Raw genomic sequence first — 20,252 nt, 5'->3', positions numbered from 1 at the left:
TCTCAGCGATGAGCATAACTGATAATGATAATTGTGAATTCACTCGGCCCATCACTCTACAAAACTTCAAGCAAGATGTGGTTTTGCAGAAGCACTTGATGCAAGCAACACTGAAAGTGCATACAGCTTCTGAGGCAAAACAGAAGCCCTGTCTAGAAATTACCTCTTTAAACCACAGAAACAAACCCTGTGTTTCCTTGAAGGTCACGTTGGCTACAGCACATACCATTGAATTAAATGGCTGTTGATCACTCAGAGAGAAATATCAGGAGATCTTTGGTCTCACTAACCCATGGAGTCAATTAGGAACTCCCAGCTTTTTTAATCCTGTCCCTCTGGCAACTAAACTGTTGAACCACAGAGGCTCTGGGTGTTTTGCCAAAATCCTCATCAAATGCCACTAGGGATGAACAAAAAGAAAAAAAAAACCTCTGTATTGAGAGGGAGCAGGGTATGATGAGGGTGTGAATGTGTACAAACAAGAACAGCTGAGATGGCATATGACAAACTGAACTGGTAGACAGAACAATTAACTTAGATTACAGCATTAGATACAAAATAGCCCTCATCAACCAGCCTTTCTTTGTCATAAGCAATATTTTATCATTATTCACTTTTTCTTCAGAAAGAGGAAATACAGAAGGATCATCCTAGAGAAATAGAAGCAACAAAAGACTCGAACACTTTAACACCGGAGAGATCTCAAAGCTCAGGCTCCTCTCTAAGATGTTCACTGCTGGACAGGCAGCTAAGTGGATCCATGTGAAAGCTGGGGATATGGCTGACAAAAGGAAGCAGTGCTGCTTTGCTCAAAGACTGCAGTCCAGCAGAGTTTTTCAGATCACAGTTTAGAGTCTCTGAAAAATATCAGCCAAATTCATGGAATTATCTGAATTAAACAAGTATTTACGGTACAAGGTCTAGAGATAACTTGTATAGCCTTCAACTGAAACATTTCTTCCAGAAACAGCAAACATGTCAACATCCTTTATCCCCATCACTGTCTACAGCAATATCTTGTAGAACACAAATCCTAATTCAACAGGACCGATAAAGTCAGGAAACAAACCCTGGACTCTTAAGGCTTCATAGAAGTCACAGGATTCTCTACAACACAGAAATGAACCCACCAATAAACACAGCACAGTGACAACTTCCAACAAACTCAAGACACTTGCACCATCATTAGCAAATTTGACAATTTAAAAATTGGAAATGGAAAATAGGAGATTTTCCTTTTGATGGAGATATTTATATTTGTGTGTTGAGGGAGGATTTAAGTGACCTGAAGCACAAACTGGGGCTGATGGGAGGGAGAGCACTGCTTTCTCTCTTTTATTGGGCAGTATCTGTTAGCCCCACAATTTCTGCATGGGATTTACATGCAACATGATGGAGCATCCTTGCACCTTCTCACCATAAAGGTACTGCCTTCTGAAACTAGCCTCAGCTCAAACTTTGATGTTAAAAAGATACTCAGGAACCAGCCTGTCAAGGTCCTTGTGGCTTCAAATATTCATTCCTTTGCCAAGCTCACAAACTGGTGTGCTGACAATCAGTGGCTCCCTTATTTCCCTTTCCCTTGCAGCAAACTGCTCTGTCTTGAGACCTGCTCTTCAGTGAAAGCCATTACCCATTCAGCCTAGGTCCTGCACACAGAAAAGATGGTGTTCAGAATACCTTTAGAGAAGACCCACCTCGCATCTGCATTCAGTGGTTGTACAAGGAGAAGAGATGTACCCAAAAAGCCTCCGTTTTGGGTGGGTTCTGTCATGAAGAAGACTTTGTGGCTTGTTTCATATTGCAGAAACTCCTGTTTGAGTATCAAACTGCCCCAGATAGAATGGGATGTCTGGCCTGTGGCTAACCTCTCCAGGGAACCCAGGAGGTTTCCACAAGTCCTGTGCAGGAATGACTTCAGAGAAAGTCCAGCATTAAAGCCTGTTACATCCCAGTGTGTCTCCACACCTGAAAACACCCACCAGTGAGCAGCATGAAAGCTTCAAAGGGTGAGTCAGTTCCCAGTCAGAACTGGGCACAAACATGGTTTCTATTTCTGACCACTGGAGCAGGCTTTGGAAGATAGGGACGAGTGTGCTACCATGAAGATGCCTGGAGTCAGTTTTCCACTCCAGCTGTGAGAATAAAGCTTTGTGACGTCTCTGATTTTTCTCTTTGGCAGTGCTTTCAAAGGCATGTTTGTTTCTCTCTGAGACAGTGTCTCAGTCCACTCATCTATCTTGGAAGGAGGGAGGCCCTGATATAAAAATATCTACATGGGAAACAAGCAGGTTTGAGATTTCCTTCCTGATGAGTATCTCATGCACACCCAGAGAGACTGCAAACATCCGTAAGAGATCCATCCCATGTCTGCAAGAAGCAAAACAGCTTTCAATGTATCTTCATTTATGTGTGTGTGTGTATATTTACTTTTTAATGAATGTATATCTGATTGGGACCTCTTAGGTGTGGGCAGCTTCCAGGCAGAGATGACCAGGACGTGCTCATCACCTGCCTCATGCCTGCAGAGCTTCGTGTCTCTGCATCTCACCAACAGCTGTTCATCAGCAGAGAAGCAAGTTCTATTCCAGTTCTTGATACAAACACTCAGTGAACTGCTCGTGCTTTATTCACCCCACTGTTCACCCATCCTGGCAAAAGCACTGCCCAGAAAGGGCAGTGAGAACCAGCTGACGTTAAGCTACTAGGCTATGAGCAAATATAATACAAGTAAAGCATTAGGCTGGTCCTCAATAAAGAAGATACAGCTATTTTAAGTATCAACTAAAGCTGCTTATTCACAGGCTCCCTGTAAAATACGAGATGTCATAAATGAAATGCTTAAAATGGGTGTTTAAGGAAGGCAGGAAAACAAACATTTACATAATCTTTAAATATTAATAATAGTAAATAATACCTGAACATCTGCTAGCTAGAACAAGGTCACTGACATGGAGATAACTCCCTAAGGGTCAAAACCCCTGCAGTCTCTTTTAGCTTAGGGAGGCTCTTTGACCATCAGCAAAGCAAAAGAACTTTGTCATTGCCTCTGTACCCAATTGCCTGTCTCTAATGGGCTGAGGGCAGGCAAGACAACCATGCTTATTGGGCTGTTAATAACACAACTTACACAACATTTGTTTGCTCACTTGCTCTTTACAAAAATACTTTTTCTTGAAAAACCCTTCACCTTTCTCTAACATTGGGTTTTTTTTCTCCATTTCACCTTGCATAACCTGAGCCTTCTCTGCCCAGTGGTCACAGCTATGTTGGGCTGGCAGCTTGCTGACTGTCATCTGCAGACCAGCAATAGTCACTGTGGCCACCATAAAGCAGCCCATACCCCTGTCCCCTTTTTAGCTTAAGGTGAAGTTGCAGGCAGGCCCACCAAGCTTGGGAACCATCATCATCACAGTACTGGGTTTCTTTTAGTGTTAATACCACTCACAATTTACTTAGGGTATTATTTAAATTTTCTAGAACTGAGGTGCCTTTCCCACCTGCAAGGTAACATCACAGGCCCATTGCAATGCCACAGAGCTGGAATCACAATTAGACCAGAGAGGGTCTTAGGGCAGCAACCCATCACAGCCACATGTATCCCACAGCCTTCTCTTCTCCACTTCCACATTACAAAAGCCTTTTTATCCTCCACAGGTCAGATTACATCAATTTGACTGACATTGCCGCAACAAAAAGCTGGAAGCACTCATGGTCCATAGCAAATCACTGTGACTGCCTGACGAATAACATTACAGACAGAAATATGAGGATCACCTCCTACCAGACTTTTGTTTCCTTTCCTTTATGTTTTTTTCCATCAGGCTTATCATCTGTCACTAAAACCACACCGTGCAGTTCTGCAGCTGAGCAAGAACCTGTAGCACCTGCTAGGTCCGTGTGTCTGAGTCAGGCTTTCCAAGGCTGGAGCCTCAACAAAGCTGTTTCCATGCTTTGCTGCTTCTCACATGCAATTTTAGTACACCTTTGTCCCAAGAATCTCTGCAAGTTAAGGAGGTTTTAAGCAAATTTTTTTTTTTAATGATGAATTTCCATTATAAAAAAGGGAACCTTCTCAGCAAAGCCTCTTAGGATATTTCTCAATTTTATAGACATTTTTCCAAATTTTGGCTCTAAAAGAATCTTGATGCCGTGATGGGAGGTAGCATGGGAAAACAACGCATAAGAGAGATTAAAATACAGTTCCATTAACACTAGAGGAATGACTGTGTAATTCAGCATGTCTGTTTGCTGTGACCTGTGCTCAAATGTGTTCTTCAAGGACTCTGTGACACTGACGAAAATAGTTAAATTCAGATCTGTTTCCAGAAATACAATGCAGTGGCGCCACTAGGCATCAAACCATCAGCACAACAAAACAAAACCCCACAGCTTCCCCCCAAAACAGGTATGATGGCCTGGCATACATCCAGTTAGGGGGAAAAAAGTTAAAAAATCACCATGGCCCCCCAGCTGTCTCCAACTGAGTCAAGGTAAGGAGTCCAAATATTCTCCCAGAGAAGCCCTATCATCCCACCCATCAGACCAGCACGTCTTTTGTCCAGAGGACAGATCAGCTGCAGAGGGGACAGATCAGCACTTCTAGTTTTTCCATATCAGGCACTCAGGAGTCAACAGCCAAGCTCCAAAAATTGAGGTTGGCTGGAAAAAAAAAAAAAAAAAAAAAAGATCTGAAAACCTAGGACAGCATCCTCTGAGCTTATAGCAGGGGAGGACATACTTGGGATTTAGGGTGGCTTGTGCACTTCGGTGAATTCACACTTTTCCAGCCTATTCATAAAGGAGCCCAGTGCCTCCAGGGCCAGCTCCCAAACCTCATCCCTGAGCCTCAGCTGCACCCAGGGCTCTGTGTGTTCCCACTAGCCCCAGGGAGATCTGCCTATGCTGCACCTAGAGGCCAATTTAGGGCAGACCCTTCAACCCTACAAGTAGCAGATCAAGGTTACCACTGATTAGCAAAAACTTACCTCCAATGGTCAGGCTGGACTACAACTTGCTAGTAAATAACATTGTGGGGGCAGGAAACACTGGTGATGACAGGTTTTGAACTCTGGAGTTTGAAAATATATATATATATAAATTGTGAGCAGGGGTCAGCGCTGTGCTCTCAGAATGGCACATGTGCACTGAGGGGCAAAAAACATCTTTTCAGCCATGCCAGGAACGGGCAGGTCTGAGAAGCTCTGTTCTACGGACCAGGTGCAAAGGGCACAACACTCGTGTGTCCCACTGGGCAGGGAGAGGTAGCACTTCACCCTAGATGGCCAAGTGACAAAGGATACAGCATTAGTCCTTCAAGGAAAACTATAGCAAACGCTGTCCTTAGCTCTGGAAGGGCTTGGTGATTGATCTAATCAGAAAAGGGGTTGTCATACTGGTATTCCAGCAGTTTTTGTTCAGGTACGCTCATCTCTGCAGTAGTGAATCTAGAAAGGTCAGGCAAGCACATTCCTGTAACTGGGTGTGACCGAAGGCAGAAGTGAAGGTGGCAGAGGTCTTCCCTCCCACTCTTTTATTCACTTATGAGCATTTGAGACAAGATTTTTTCTGGACAAAAGTATTCCATTTTCTCCTAGCAATGATGGGCTGTGATTCACCCAGTGAGTTCTTTACTCTGCAATTTAATCCCATCAGCTGAAAAGCTCATTGCAACTTCACAACCACAAGTGAATATTAAAACCTGCAGCTTGCTCCTCTTCTCATTAGAGTGAAACACTTACTGGGAGGGTCCATCCTCAGCTCGGGGGAATGCCAGCCAAAACCAGAGCCAACTGCAGTAACAGGAAGGAATGTAGGAACTGTACAGAGCGCAGAGGGCAATGAGAATGAGTATGAGGCCTCTCTGAATTGGCACCAAGTCTGTTTCCTTCACACTGATGCATCTGGACAGAGGTTGGTTTGTTTGTTTTAATTAGATTGTTAATTGGATAATTAGATTATTCTTAATTAGATTAGCATAAAATCAAGAGAACCATTTTATTCTCACCTCCAAAGGCCGGCCTCATGGTGAAATCATGTTCGTCGATTTTGAGAAGCTGCTCTGTCTTTCCTTTCCAGGCTTTGGTCAAGTCCTCATTCTTCTTAGAGATGTGGCTGCAAAAGACAGCAATAGCATTGTTCTGAGGTTTCTGTGCCCAAGTGCCACAAGTACCAGCCCGATTTCGGAGCTACAGGAGCAGCAGCCTTGCAGGCACCGTCCCAGGGACTGTGGGGAGACTGCCAGCACCAAAACACAGACACAGCGCTGCCTTCCCCCAGCATTAGTTCAGACCTTTGTACCCCACAGGCAGCCCTGCTGCCTCTGTCCCCCGCCAAGGACATGGGGCTCACTCTGCTCCAGACACCAAGGCTCCCAGGGAGGCACAAGGCAGAGAGCACAGCATCTCACGGGGGAGCTGGATGCAGCGAATGTCGCAGCTCAGAGCAAGCAGCAGTAGAAGCAGCTGGCTGCTCCGTGTTACCTGGCCAGGATTTGGCCAGGTACCAAGGCAACATTGTCATGAGAAAGCTCTTTTCAATGGTGGTCACGCAATGTCATGCACTGCTTGGAAACTGCCCCACAAACTTCAATTCAGTGCTGGCAGTTTGTGTGGACAGAGGGTCTTCTGGCTTTCAGCAACAACAAAACCACCCATTCCTCCCCACAACAGCAGGAAGAGAAGAGTTTTATCTAAAGAAGCCTTCAGTCCTTCACTTTTCTGAATATTAAGGTAGGAAAAATTCTTACTTTTTATTTGAGATACAATATGATGAGTGGGAGAAGGATGACAACATACCCCTGAGAACAGTGCAAGATAGTCACTAAAATCACGTAAGGGGATAACTAACCAGCAGGCAAACATACTGCATGCACTTCTGGAAGAAAATCCAGATCAGCATCCCTGGCTTTTCTCCAGTGGTGCAGAATGGAAGACTTGGACTGTTAAGGTTCCTCAATCCCTTTGTGCTCTGGACATAAGATCTGATGAAATTATAAATACTGCCACAATTAGCTGATTTCCAGTAACTCACTAAAAATAATTATGATAAATAGAAAGAACTTTATACAAAAGGGTTCAGGTTCCTTTTCCTGTATGGAAGAAATATTACTGAAAATAAAGAACAGAAAATCTTGGAGGAAAAATAGAGAGACTACTTAGGCTTAAAGTATTGGTCAAAAATTCAGAACTTATAAAACAATCACACCTCTCATAGGTGTGGGTATGGAAAGGGGTTCTTAGCTTCATTAAAATATAAAGCACGATAAGTATGAGCCAAAGGGAGCATAAATCACAAATTAGATGAAAAGTTTCCCATCAGAGCACTCATTTCAAGAAAGAAATGATGAAACCTAAAGGGTGTGGATAGCTGCTGCTAACATAAATAATCCTATTCCTTATAAAAAGGAGGTGAAAAGGAAGCAACAGAATTTTAAAATAATTATATCAAATAGATGTTTTGAAGGAATATAACCCCTTGTACCCCAGGGCACATGCTACATAGGAAAAGTTGGATCTCCCTCAGGTGACTTTGGGCTCCTGTTTCACTCGGGATGTCAGGGCTTCTCCCCTCGCCGGCTGTGAGAAAGAGCCAGCCGGAGCAAGTGCCCGGACAAAGCTGCATTAATGGTTACCTAAACGCAGGGGTGTAAAACCAAGCACAGCCATTAATGGGAATGGTTGGAGGCAAAAGTTTAGCTTTTAACTGCTTGCTGCAGGGGGGAAGCTTTGTTTTGCTGCAGAGGTTACGGCTGCTGCCAAAGCGCTCCGCTTCACCATCCACAGCGCAGCCTCTGCGCCCGAAAAGCTGCAAGTCGGGAAGAAGGATCTGCCTGTGTCTGCTTGACTTTAATTATCAGGGAAAAGCCAAAGTACCCGTGAATGTTCAACCAAGTCTCTCTCCTCAAAGAAGGGGGTAAAAAAAATCTAATTAAAATCCGCTAAAACATTGGATTGCACATTGTATGAGGAATTAGTATGGAAAACCCTGGCAGTGTTATCTTGTAAATCAATGGCTCAGCCTCACTGAAATGCTACATTTTGATCAATTCTTTAAAAATCATCAAATGGCAAAGAGCACACAGGAGAGCTGCTGAAAACAGTCTGTGGCTGCAGAGGCTTCAGCGGGATGGTTGGGGACACAGACACTGTTCTAGGAAGAAAAGAGGTTTTCAGGCACATCCTGAGCCAGGGGTTGCATTTAATAACCATCATTTAATCATCAGTTTGTGCCCAATCCTTCAGGTATTATGACGGCCGATTCAGATTTTATAGAAAGAGCTCTGTCAGCCCCTTTTAAATCAATTTAATCCATTTAAAAAGTTTTTATGTTGAGATATTTTTAATGACAGGAAGTCTACACAGCCTTTAAAGTTTATTACTACTTTTGTCTATTTAATCCAATTCAAGACCAAGTTTGTTTGAAAAAAAAAATCTTTATAACACAGCTTTTATAACAGCTGATGTTTGACATCAGCTCTGCTGTATCTTCTGCTCTCCTCTGGCAGGCACCCCGTGCCAGCCCCACTGCTGTTTAGCATTGGGAGCATCTCATTACCTGCAGCAAAGGTGACACCAGCTGCTAATGCTCTTGCAGAGCAAAGGATGCTCTGAACACTGCTGCCTGCCGGGTGCCTTTACTGACAATCTGATCACCAGTATCTCATAAATCCTCCCTGATGTACTTATGGTCTTTAGCATTTCTGATTATAGATTTGTCAGGGTTTCTTTCAGCTTTATGCACACTCTGCAATTCACCACTATTCATTTAAATCCACCCATCTCCCTTTGTCTTTTTTTGCCACATTTTTCATATATAATTTTATTGCTGTTTAGATTTCATTCAAGGGGCATGAATTTGATAAATCTGACTTCTGTGAAGAATTGTTTCTGTTCAAAGAGGAGAGAACTTTTTTAACCAACAATGCTGTTACAGTTCTAGAGCCCTTGGTTTCGTGCACCATTTGTATATCTTGCACATCAGCAAGAACACCCTCAGCTTCATACAAACAAGTATCACTGATACCCTTCAAACAGTTTCTCAATATAAGTGGCAGAGACTCTACACCCTGGAAAATGTGAAAAACTACTGTCAAAGTACAAAGCTGAGAGCTGCTACTTGATGAGCACACACCAATTTCCTACACAAAGCCTGGGCTCTCCAGAGCGTAACATGAAGCAGTGTCGGGCAACAGTCAGGGCAGTGATGCACAGAGGCAGCTGTTTCTTTATGTTATACCTCAATGTGTAGGAGGAGAGATGTGTTAGCAGTGAGGGGGGGATGCAGGAGTAAGAGAAAATTAAATGCAAGGCAGTTTCTAATCAAGCAAGGATTATGCATTCAGCATGCTGAGCGAGGCACCACTCACTGAAAAAATAATGTACTACAATTTATTAACACAAACCACTGCAAGTAATTAAGGATGCACAGGCAACCCTTAACCTGGCATTTGTTAATTTGTGTTCCTAACCTGACTTTCCCCATGTTCCTTTCCCACTTAGGCACAGGCTCAACAACTCCTCTGCAGAACGGTGGCAGAGAGCTGCCCCAGAACCTGCAGGACCAGCCACCCCAAGCTCCCAGAGCTCCGTGAGGAAGGACCTCTGCACCAGGGGAACCTCTGTGCAATGCCCACGTAAGAAACTACAGCACTGAAGGGGTTCTGCACCTGCACAACCCAAGCTATCTTCTTCAAGTCAGTATAAAGGTCTTTAGACCAGGCTGATTTATCACCTTAGTGGACACAAAATATCAAACTTACCAAATGTACATTCCCAAACACAGGAATAAATTTTCTTGAATAAGAAAAGTTTACAGTAAAATTTACTCTATTTCTTACGGTAAGTCAGCAAGAGAAATACTAGGCAGAAAATGTGATGAAATCATTTAAAAGATCATTCTTTTAATTTCTCTTACATGATTAGGAAAACAGCCTAGGAACTAGTTTTAGTTTCCTTTTACTAGAACAGTCCACTATTCATTGTTGGTTTAGGGACAACAAAATTTTTTCTACATAACTAAAAATTAAAATATTAATGACACTGCTCCATACACTTCTTTTTGTTGCAACATTGCAGAATTCTCTGAATTTAAAATGTAATTCGCATTTGACAATCCCTAAAATCTGATTTTATAAAATTTTAAATAACTACATTGCATAGGAATTGTAGGGGGGGGTGTGCGTGTATATATCTCTATATCTGGCATATAGTTCCTCAGGTCCTACCTAGATGGAAAATTGTTCATTAATCATTACATCACAGAAAACGAAATAGTATTGTTATTCTTTACAGTATTTTTATAAAAATAATTTTAGCAGTGCTTCGACTGCCACAGTCACAGCTCATGAAAATATCGGCACTGTAAAAACTGTAAATTATTTTCACCATATTCAAATAAAGTACAAAACTTTTAACCCAGGGAATAGCTCTACTTCAGGGTAAATTAATATTTAAAGAAGGATTTATACTCTTTTGTTACTTCAAAGCACATGATCTCTACTACACAGAAAAAAGGTTTGCAAGGAAGTGCTAGTGTTCAATCCCCCGCATTCCTCAGAATACAGACTTTGAAATATTTTCAGAGTTCAGTGAAAGATTTCACTCAATAATTGAGATTCTGTGAACATCAGTGGTAAAACTTCAGTAGACTTTAGGATTTCAGGGTCAGGCCCAGGCTGTTTCAGCTTTTTAACATTTACGTCACTAAAAGCATATGCCACTGTATTTTTTCAATACGTAGTGTAAACCTGATAGCATATTATGTTTTCTTTGCTTCCAATTACATCATATTTCTTTTCAAAACATTCAAGTAACACTGCTCCCTATAAAAGTGTTGAGTGATAAACCAAGAAATTCACAAAAATAAATGAAAATATGAAAGTTTACTGCCATAGTAAACCACTTAATAAGATGGATTAACCCAATTTTATTTTTGAGCCCTTCAAACAATGAATAGTCTTGCAAGATACAATTGCCACTGGATGACATAACCACAAAACAGGATAACATACTTTGGACTGTCTGACAGGTTTGGAAGATTATCTGTTCTAATGTAAACCTCTGGACAAATCTCAGCAGCAGTAAATCTAATAAACTTTACTAAGACCTTTAACTCTTTCTTGTGCTTTCACTTAACTTTTTTTTAAAGCTTCCATGTATTTCTTCAAAATATATTTCTAATTTTACAATCCCTGGGTAACTTCCAGGATTTATTTTGTTATTAATTACCACAATGTGTGCAAACCAACATCCCCATCTCAAATTATCAGAGCATAATGGGCAATTCCAAGTGAATGTAAGTAACACAGACATTCCAGCAAGCAGGTAAATAACCTGCCCCTGAAACAGCGCTGAAACATTAAACAGTACGCACATTTGAACACCTCTGTTAACTGCAACTCCTCTGAATTCTCTCAGTAATTTGCATTTATGGCTAAGAATAATTTTACCACAATCCGTGCTGAAGTAGTCAACTTCTCTGCTAAACCTGCCTCGCTCACAGTTAATCAAGGTTAGCATTAGAAGTGTCCACTTACAGATAAAACTGATTATACTACCAGACACTGCTATAAAGACATTACCTATAAAGCTGTTTGCACACACAATGCACACAAAGACATTGACAGAGTGGGTTTTTATTTCCCTGTAGTAATATATTTGTAACACTCCAGGAAAAGACACATACATGGTTTAGCAACCCTTACCTTGCCCTCTGCATACCCAGATGGGTCCACCTCCTCCTCCTGTGTTTTCTGCTTTCCACAACAAGAACTAAGCAGAATATTAATAAAAGGAGTTTTGTGAAATAAGGCATCTTGCTGGAAATGGGAGCCGGGCACTCTGCACTCCAGTGACCTCCTGTAGTACAAGATCCCCCAGGCTTAAACATTGAATCAACTCTAATTCTGGCGTGGCGCGTTGGTCGGCGATCAGTGTCAGAAACGCTGCGCTCCCGGTGATGCGTTCGACAGGCTTTCAAGGGGCTTCGCACTCAGAGCTTTTCCCTCATCACCGCTAAATGATTGGCCATTACTCACCAAGTTTGCCTCACTAAACATTTCCACTGGGTCCTAAAGGATACTTACTAAAGCCATTATATAAAAACCTGCAATTCTGCATGCCGGCTTTTTGCTCAATCCCCTAATCTCAGTGCTATCCTGCTGCCAGACTGCAAAACCAGGCTGTCCCTTTTCATTAGGCTTTCTACATTTTTTGATCCTCTGTACGGCATCTTTTTCAGCTGGTAACTGCCTGTGCCGCGTTTCAGGCATGTATCTCATTGTAATATGAGCGGATTTTAATGGATTTAGGGCAGGTGAAGTTTTATTTTCTGTCTGGCTCTTCATGCTGTTGAAGACAGAACATGAGCTACGTCCCCTGAAAATGCTGACTTTATTTACAGTTAACTTCAAAGGAAAATTAAAACAGTAACTCCCAATCTATACATGCAATTGCATTCACATAAACCAAGTCACCTTTTTTTTTTTTTTCAAATAGTTACTTGCACAATCAGGCATTTTAACTTTTATCAAAGAAGATCAAAACTAAAATTAAAAGACACAAAGCAGCTATTTCTCTAATCACAAGGAAGAGGCTGTTTCCAAAATCCATTCAAGGCCTATTTCCTCAGAGCCTGGTCACAGGGCAATGCTGATTTGGCCTCTCTGCGGAACACCAGGCTGTGTTAACAACAGCTGGTGTGTGGTACTCACAGGAGGGCAGAAGTCTGCTTGGCACAGCAGGGATTCTGCAGGAAAAGCAGAGCACATTCAGAGCAAACACTCCAGAGCAGCAAGCGACTCAAAATCCAGCAGGATGTCTAGTGGGTCATACCTCTTCCAGAACTCTCTTCCGTGAGCCCATGTTTGCAGTACTTGAATTGAACAGGGATTCAAGCACCACACAACAAGGAAACACAGTACTTCTATTTTAGAGGCTACAGGACCTGAACAGGTTTTTGCTGTGTGATTTTAGGGGGGAATTTGTGTAGTGGTTTCTGCTTGTTTTTATTTAATTTCTAATGAAATAGACAAATCAGGTTAAAAGATGTTAATATATTGACATCAAATTAGCCTGCAGCACAAAGTGTAACTGCTGAACAAATATATACTTTTGTCTGAACTTCTTACAGAAATTATTTTTTCACCTTTGCTCCCTTATACCTGCAAACAAGATTACCAACAATACAGAGAAACTCTAAAAGACTCAGATTTCGGGGTTTTTATATATTTACACATCCCCCTTAGACGCAAAATGGGCTTTCCTTATTTTGGAAGTTGTTATAGCTACTTTAGTGTTGCAAAACAGTAATATATAGTATAGTTGACAAAATTTAGGAAAGCTCTAGGTAGCTTGATAAATACTTGCTGAAAAACAGGATGAGAATCTCACTTAAGTCATTGGTATTGATGCCTTAGGTTTTAACTTTCGTATTTTTCAAATCCCGTACTGCCTGGTGTGTAACTGAAGTTTCCTGTAGCCTGTTAACTTCTGCTCTCTCCTGCTAGGTAGACATAACAAAGACTCTCCGGCCCTGCTCTCCAAGGACACCCAAACCATCCCCAGGCCCAAAAAGTATAAACCAGAAGCCTCTAAAGGGGGGGCAGGCTTGGGGAAATTACATCATTAACTGAAGCTGTAATTGGAGAATTAGCCCTGACATGCAAATGAACGAAACCTATAAAAGTGTGAAGAACTCGTGACCTGTTGTCCATCTTGGGGTCCATCTTGGCAGCAGCCTCTGGCTCCCCAGGGTGTTACCTCTGAAGGCCCTTCAAATAAACACCTACCTTTATTCCCTTACTCCTGTCTACCTGTCTAGTCTCAAATGTTTTTAGGTAGCCACTTCAGGCATCACTACCATGTTTGACAGCAACAAAATGAAAGCTAGCTAAATTTCCTTGTCTTTGAAATAAACATGCTGAACAATAATTTGAACAGTAATAATACAAGAGGAAGATTATCCCACCCATTGCTGTCTTCTACTTCAGTATTTAAACAGTCACAGATGAAACTTCTCAAAACCCTAATAATTGTAGGCCTACTGCTTGTACATGCTTTTTCACAATATTCATGAATATTACCAGGGACTTTTAAAATAAACTTATTATAAGAAGATCTCCGGGTCCAAAGTATTGATTTTAGGTTAAACAAAAAAAAAAAGAACACATTAAAAAAAGCCCCAAAAGTAACAAAGAAAAAAACCAACCAACCAAAAGAAACCCCCACACAAAAACCCAACCAACCAAAAAAAACCCCAGACAAACAAGAACCCAACTACCATGTGATATGTGAAACATATCCAAAGACTGGCTTGAAACTTTATTACTAGCAGGGTTGTAATAAATATTTCTCTTAAGCATGTTCATATATATGAGAATTTAAGTATAATAAGGTTTAAATTTTCTTTAGTAAATAAAACTACATATGAAACATTCAGTTCAACACATTATGTATATTTCTGGTATAATTAAAAGACAATAGCTCTGGGTAAATAATTATATTACATATTTATAACTATTGCAAGAATAGACATGTTTCGTATAATCTTCAAATTTTAAAAACAAGATATACAATTGAAAGTACTAGAAGAGGACATTCAAATCTTTCAAAAGATTATCCAATCTTTGTTCCGAAAAATAAAAATCAAAATAATGCAAGTAGTTTTCTGGCACCTACTTTCCTCCCATACTCCTTTCCCCCTTCCACACACACAAAGCAGCATCACAACCAATTTGTATGTGTTTCCCCTCTGGAAATGTGTCATGGCAAACTAAAGTGGTTACAAAACTGTATTCCCTCTAAATTAGGAGTTCACCAGACACAAACACATAGTAGTGTTTCATTTTATAATCCCCTCTCCAATGTCAAATCTCATACTAACTTAGGGTACTTAGATGGGTGTTTATGCCCCATAAAAAACTTAATCAACCACTTCTTAAAAATTGTCTTTTTCTAGTTTATAAATGACACAAATTTAGTCCCATTCCACATGCCTTAATGTTACTACTCCACTGCACTGTTTCTCCAAGTATCTAGCGGGCACTCAATTAAAACTTGTAGCTGCATGTCCAACTTTGCTTTTCTTACAAGTAATGTATCCGTAGGTACATTAACATTCATAAGGATTTAAGCGTAAATACAAAAGTAACCTTTGTAAACAGTTTCCATGTCATAGCCAATACAGAATGTTCAGTGAAGCATTCAAGTCACTGCTGTTATGACAAACCACCTTACAACTCAAATATATACTCGTTAGCCAAACATATTCTACGAAATATGAGAGCTGCCAGCGCAAAGGTCAGCAGGACAATGAGCACAGTTGAGCCCGTGTGGTTCGTGTTGACCCTCGGCTGCTGTGCCCGGTTGAAGTCGGTTGAAGTCGGGGCCCGTCTCTGGCTCTGCTGCTGCGCACGGCGCTGCCGAGGACTCATCGAGGTGGTGGTAGTGGACACAGCTGGAGCGCGCTCCTGGCCAGCCACTGCACTGCTGTTCTGAGTTTCAGACTGGAAATGAAATGTTGGGAGTTGTGAGACAATACAGCACATAAGATTAGCAAGAGATAAAATCATAAGGACTAAAATGTACTCTTCAGATAACTGTTAATACATGTCACTAATAATTACAAGATTGTTACAGCTGAAAATTAGCAGTCCTATGGACAAGAAAAGGCTGAAGGAATTCTGTCAAACCGTATTTGTATTAAAGAGATTTCAAATATCTTTGTCTAGGATTTGTTTTAACTCTTTGCTGCTCACGAAATCTTTAATAATCCTCCAGATAGTTAAATCTCTGAGGATTTGCAATGTCACCTATACTGAAGGGGAAACAAGTTGGGGAAGCCAAAGGAAGGATGGAGGGAAGTCCAAGTACTGTAATTAAGCAGTGCTGCAGTGCTTCCTTTGGACAGCTGGGCTCAGAAGCCTGTTCTCATCACCACCACCACCACTGAAAAAAAAAAATCACAACGAAAGTCCTAACCACAAACCACCTACGTGATACCAGCAGGCGTTCCCAAGCACAGCACGTGTGCAGGCACTTATCTATTGCCCTCTACTGGTCGAATTCGGTGTGACATTACAAGTACTAAAAAAGAAACTTCAGCGAATCATGTTCTCCTCACGAGAGTTTTACACTGAATAAAACAAGTTTCAATCTTATGAACTAGAAAATATGACATCTGATCTTCCACCAGTCTAATCCTTCTTGCAAGACTAAAAAGCTCAAACTTCCAACATTTAATATCAAAAATAGTGATACAGGACAGTCATAAGAAATAAGCATTTGACAAGGTTCAACTTTGAAGTGTTTAAAAAAAAAAAAGAAGCTCTGAGAAAAAATCGCAGATTTTAAAATTTTTAAGTCTTATTTTCAGTCCTCAGAACAGTTTTCTGGTATTCCTATTTAAAGCAACTTGCAGCTACTTTCCAGAGTTAGCTTTCTCCCCCTTTCCTTCTAAAAGATTATCATTACAGCAGGTAAAACTAGAACTCTGGACATTTTATATTTGTTTCCAAAGCCTTTTAATGGACACAATACCCATAACCTTAAGCACTGCTTCAGCCATCTACGATATCCATAAAAGATAACCTTTCCACACGACCAGATAGGGAATGTCCTCAACTGCGCATCAGGTTTGACAATCCACAAAACAGTAAATATCACTTGGTCTGTGTGTGGACAAATTTTCACCTCATCAGTGATTTGTCTAGCCCATGGAAGAGGCTTTCCATTCCTACCTCCTCATCATTATTATTTCCCACTGTTTATCACTGGCAAGGAAGTACTTATGCAATTACTTGCCACATTTGACAACTTGCCTGTTTACACAGGTGTCTTGCCTAAATAAGCAAAGCAGCTTGGGTAGCTTCAAAGAAAAATGTTTTTAAAAGACACATTTTATCAGCAGAGACAGCCACTAACACCCCAAGCAGCCTGTCATGATTTCCAGTACACTGCAAAAAAAAAAAAAATTGCTTCACACTGAACTCACTTGAAAGCTCCTCATGCCAAGGAAAATAAAGACTTAGGGAAGCCAAGTCTTTGAAAAATGAAGTTCCTAGACTCATCTACATTCCCATCATCCAGAAGGTGAGAGGGACAGAAGTGAATTCAGGACACAAGAACTACCAATTCAAGTAGGCAGTGTTTTTCTTCTTCTAATAATTTTTAAAGAAATTTTTAAAATCTATAAATATTCCTAGTCCATCTTACTAACAAAAGTAACTAGCACTGGCTGTCCCACACATCTTCTCATCACTCCAAAACTTTAATAATAAAACAGAAAGACCCTGTTCTGAACAGAACAAGCTGTCATACACTGACATGAACAGATCTGTGATTCAAGAGAAATCTCACTGAGAATTTCAAGGTTTTAAGCTATTTTTCTGAGGAAATTATAGATGGATTGGGGTGGCAGCAGACCAATGGCTTCACCCAAAGCTCAGCTAATGCACCACCTTGAGATTCTCAATCAGTGGCCAACTATTACCAGACATGCAGAAGAAAGATAAGAAATGAGTGATTATGATCCAATATAAATTTGAGTCCTGGTGCTACAGTATCTTAAATGAGAGATAGATAGATAGATAGATAGATAGATAGATAGATAGATAGATAGATTTTTTGTTTGTTTGAAGACTAAATTGTTAAGAATCCTAAAAGTGGCAGATGTACTGTACTAGCAAAAAAAATCAAAATCATCTTGTCTTCACCCTAATGGCAAGTCTTTAAACTTTTCATAAGCAAACATTACAAGTTTTTTAGACTAACACAAAACCTCACATAACACAAGTTCCATTAATTATTTCTGCCAAATCATGGTTTTTGCCAAACCACACTGGAAGTATGGATGAGGTCTTAACAGACTAAAAATAGAAATATTTAATAATAGTTACATTGTAGCCACCTTTAGCAGCTGATCTTATCTTTACAGACATTTAATACACACATGTAATATTATAACATACTATTTATATTACTACATGTCATATTATTTCTGAAACTTCTGAAACTGTTTGGACTGATAGAAAACTTTGCTCCAAGGACATCTGATTAATTATTTGATGAATAAGCTATTTCAGTAAAATATACTTATATCAGAGTTAACAAAAACTTGTATCGTCTAACAAAATGCAAGTAAGGAAATTTGTAACATGTTCAGTCTACTGAAGAATGGTGAAATTCATTGCATCCTTTATATCTCCAGGCCATTATTTAAAAAAATTTTATCAGAATACTAGAAGGATTAAATAATCATCTTAGAAGGGATGTTTTAAAAATACAGCAAACTCTAGGAACACAGAACCATATAAATCGTCTGGGTTACTGAAGTCTCTTTCACTTATACTAATGATCTGGGGACAGATGCAGATATCAGGGTAGGTGTTTGTTTGTGTAACTTCCAACTGAAGAAAAGCCAAAGTTTGACACAGCATGGCTTAATGGCTAATATGAAAAACATCTATTTTTTAATGAATCCAAGTTGGGACAAGTATTGTCAATTGCCAAGACATTTAAAATTGTTGCTGTAGTATTACAAAACTAAGACACCCCTTAACAGAGATAAAGGGAAACACTTTTTACCAATATATCATTCAGAACTTATGATTAAAGGGCTTCTATAATTCTCATGCATCAGAACACAGCCTCATTTTCTGACAGAAACCTCCTTCATCAGCTCAAGAGTAGCTGGCTTCAGTTACACTGTTTATTGGCCCTCATAATGCCTCATCCAGCCACTACTATCAGGGCAGCTCACTACTGTAGGATATTGTTTACTAACAGGTGTACTGAGGCTTAACGTATTCCCAGCTTATCAGAAAACAGCCTAACCACAGTTTTTACCTTGTTCCTTGATAAAGCTTATCAAGCATCAACTTTATTCATTAGCTATAAGCCCCAAGGTGGGACATCATTCCATATCAATATACCAAATGTACTGCTGCAGATTCGGTGGGAGTTCAGACACCCATAATCCACATGGATTTAGTCAGTGCTATCAGGGGGGAAGACAGAGAAATGCAGCCTACCAGCCTCTGCTGCTGAGTAAACTGCAGTACTCTCCAGCCTCCACCAAAGAGTCCCATGGACTGTGATCAGAGTTTTGGTACCAAAATTTAGGTGACCACTGGACCTGAGTCCAACCCAAGTCAAACCTGAATATCTATAATATATTCCTTCAAAAACATTGTTTTGCTCAGATGTGGAAGGATCTCACCTTAATACTAAGGGCAATTACTTTTATCAAGCCAACTTTCAGAAGTACCTTGCCTGCAATTTGAATACTCAAACAGGAATAATGTACCACTACTTTGCCCTGAGCAGACAGCAACCACAAATTAAAAGAAAAAAAAAAAAAAGAAAAAAAAAATATTGTCAGAAGTAGTCCAGAGGTGTTCTCTGCACTGGGTTTAGACTCCTCAGAAGTACTGTGTCGCATAATGCCTTGGACAGCCTGGTGTTTTAGTCTTTTTAATGCCTAAAGACGGTTCTTTGCAGCTCTGTATCCTTTTATACAGGTTGCTGTGGCAGCATTTTCCAGAGTAGTGTTGTTCCTTTTCTTGCTCTCATGCTGTTGTACTCGTTGCCTTGCACCTGGCAAACCTCAATAATGTTGTTGTGACAAGCTCTATTGGGAAGCAGCTCTCACTGGCATGAGAGCCAACCCCTTCCCCTTCTTCTTCTTCCTTGAAAAATAAGCTGTTTAAAGTCTCGATAAATGTTTAATAATACAGGCACATAAAACTTAGCAGCCAGTGTGCAACATCTGCACCAGTGTTGCACATTCCAGTCATTACTAACAGGGCTGTGAATGGGAACAACCACAGCTGGTGTGGCAAAAAGACAAGAGAAGGTGGGGAGGAAGGGAAGTGACCTGGACGACATGGTCATGTAGGGAAAGCACGAAAGTCAAGAACTCTGAGTGCACCTCTCCCACAGCATAGACAAACACATCCATGAGGCAACTACACAGCACGTATCTTCAAAGGGCAAGAATCTGTAAGACTGAAGTACTGAGTAACACAATGACAGCCAAAATATAAACAGTAGTTTCAAACTGAGTTTTGAAATTGGAAAAACACATGCTTAACTGAAACACTGTAAGTCTTGGTCCTTCTTTAGTCAGTGGGCATACAATCCTTTCCCCAAGTGAAAGCTGACAGAAGGGAGAGCTAATTGAAAATATATTTTCTTCTGATGGAATGAAAAATTCTCTCTTCAGGAATAAGGGCCCCCATAGAACAAAGGAAT

The 20,252-nt window shown here is 40.6% G+C and overlaps 2 protein-coding genes across 3 annotated transcripts in view; both read right to left on the bottom strand.

Annotated features, from left to right (window-relative positions):
- The window catches only part of LOC309570312 (gamma-aminobutyric acid receptor subunit rho-2), a gene marked incomplete at both ends in the record, with an annotated part of 30,224 nt that extends 18,335 nt beyond the window's left edge, over nt 1-11,889 (bottom strand). Inside the window, 2 exons of the mRNA XM_082277046.1 lie at nt 6,008-6,114; nt 11,705-11,889. Coding sequence (XP_082133172.1) covers nt 6,008-6,114; nt 11,705-11,889 — 292 coding nt within the window. The remainder of the gene's footprint in view (nt 1-6,007; nt 6,115-11,704) is intronic.
- Nucleotides 11,890-14,284: 2,395 nt separating this feature from the next.
- Nucleotides 14,285-20,252, bottom strand: part of UBE2J1 (ubiquitin conjugating enzyme E2 J1) — a 28,919-nt gene continuing 22,951 nt past the window's right edge. For both annotated transcript variants that reach the window (XM_082303085.1, XM_082303086.1), the window contains one exon: nt 14,285-15,505. In XM_082303085.1, the coding sequence (XP_082159211.1) occupies nt 15,233-15,505 (273 nt within the window). In that variant the 3' untranslated portion in view covers nt 14,285-15,232. The remainder of the gene's footprint in view (nt 15,506-20,252) is intronic.

The sequence above is a fragment of the Coloeus monedula genome (assembly GCF_965178545.1).
Source record: "Coloeus monedula genome assembly, chromosome: 2".
NCBI classification, from domain to species: domain Eukaryota; kingdom Metazoa; phylum Chordata; class Aves; order Passeriformes; family Corvidae; genus Coloeus; species Coloeus monedula.
The sequence above is the reverse complement of the archived record's forward strand: the minus strand, read 5'-3'. Positions and strand labels throughout refer to the sequence as shown.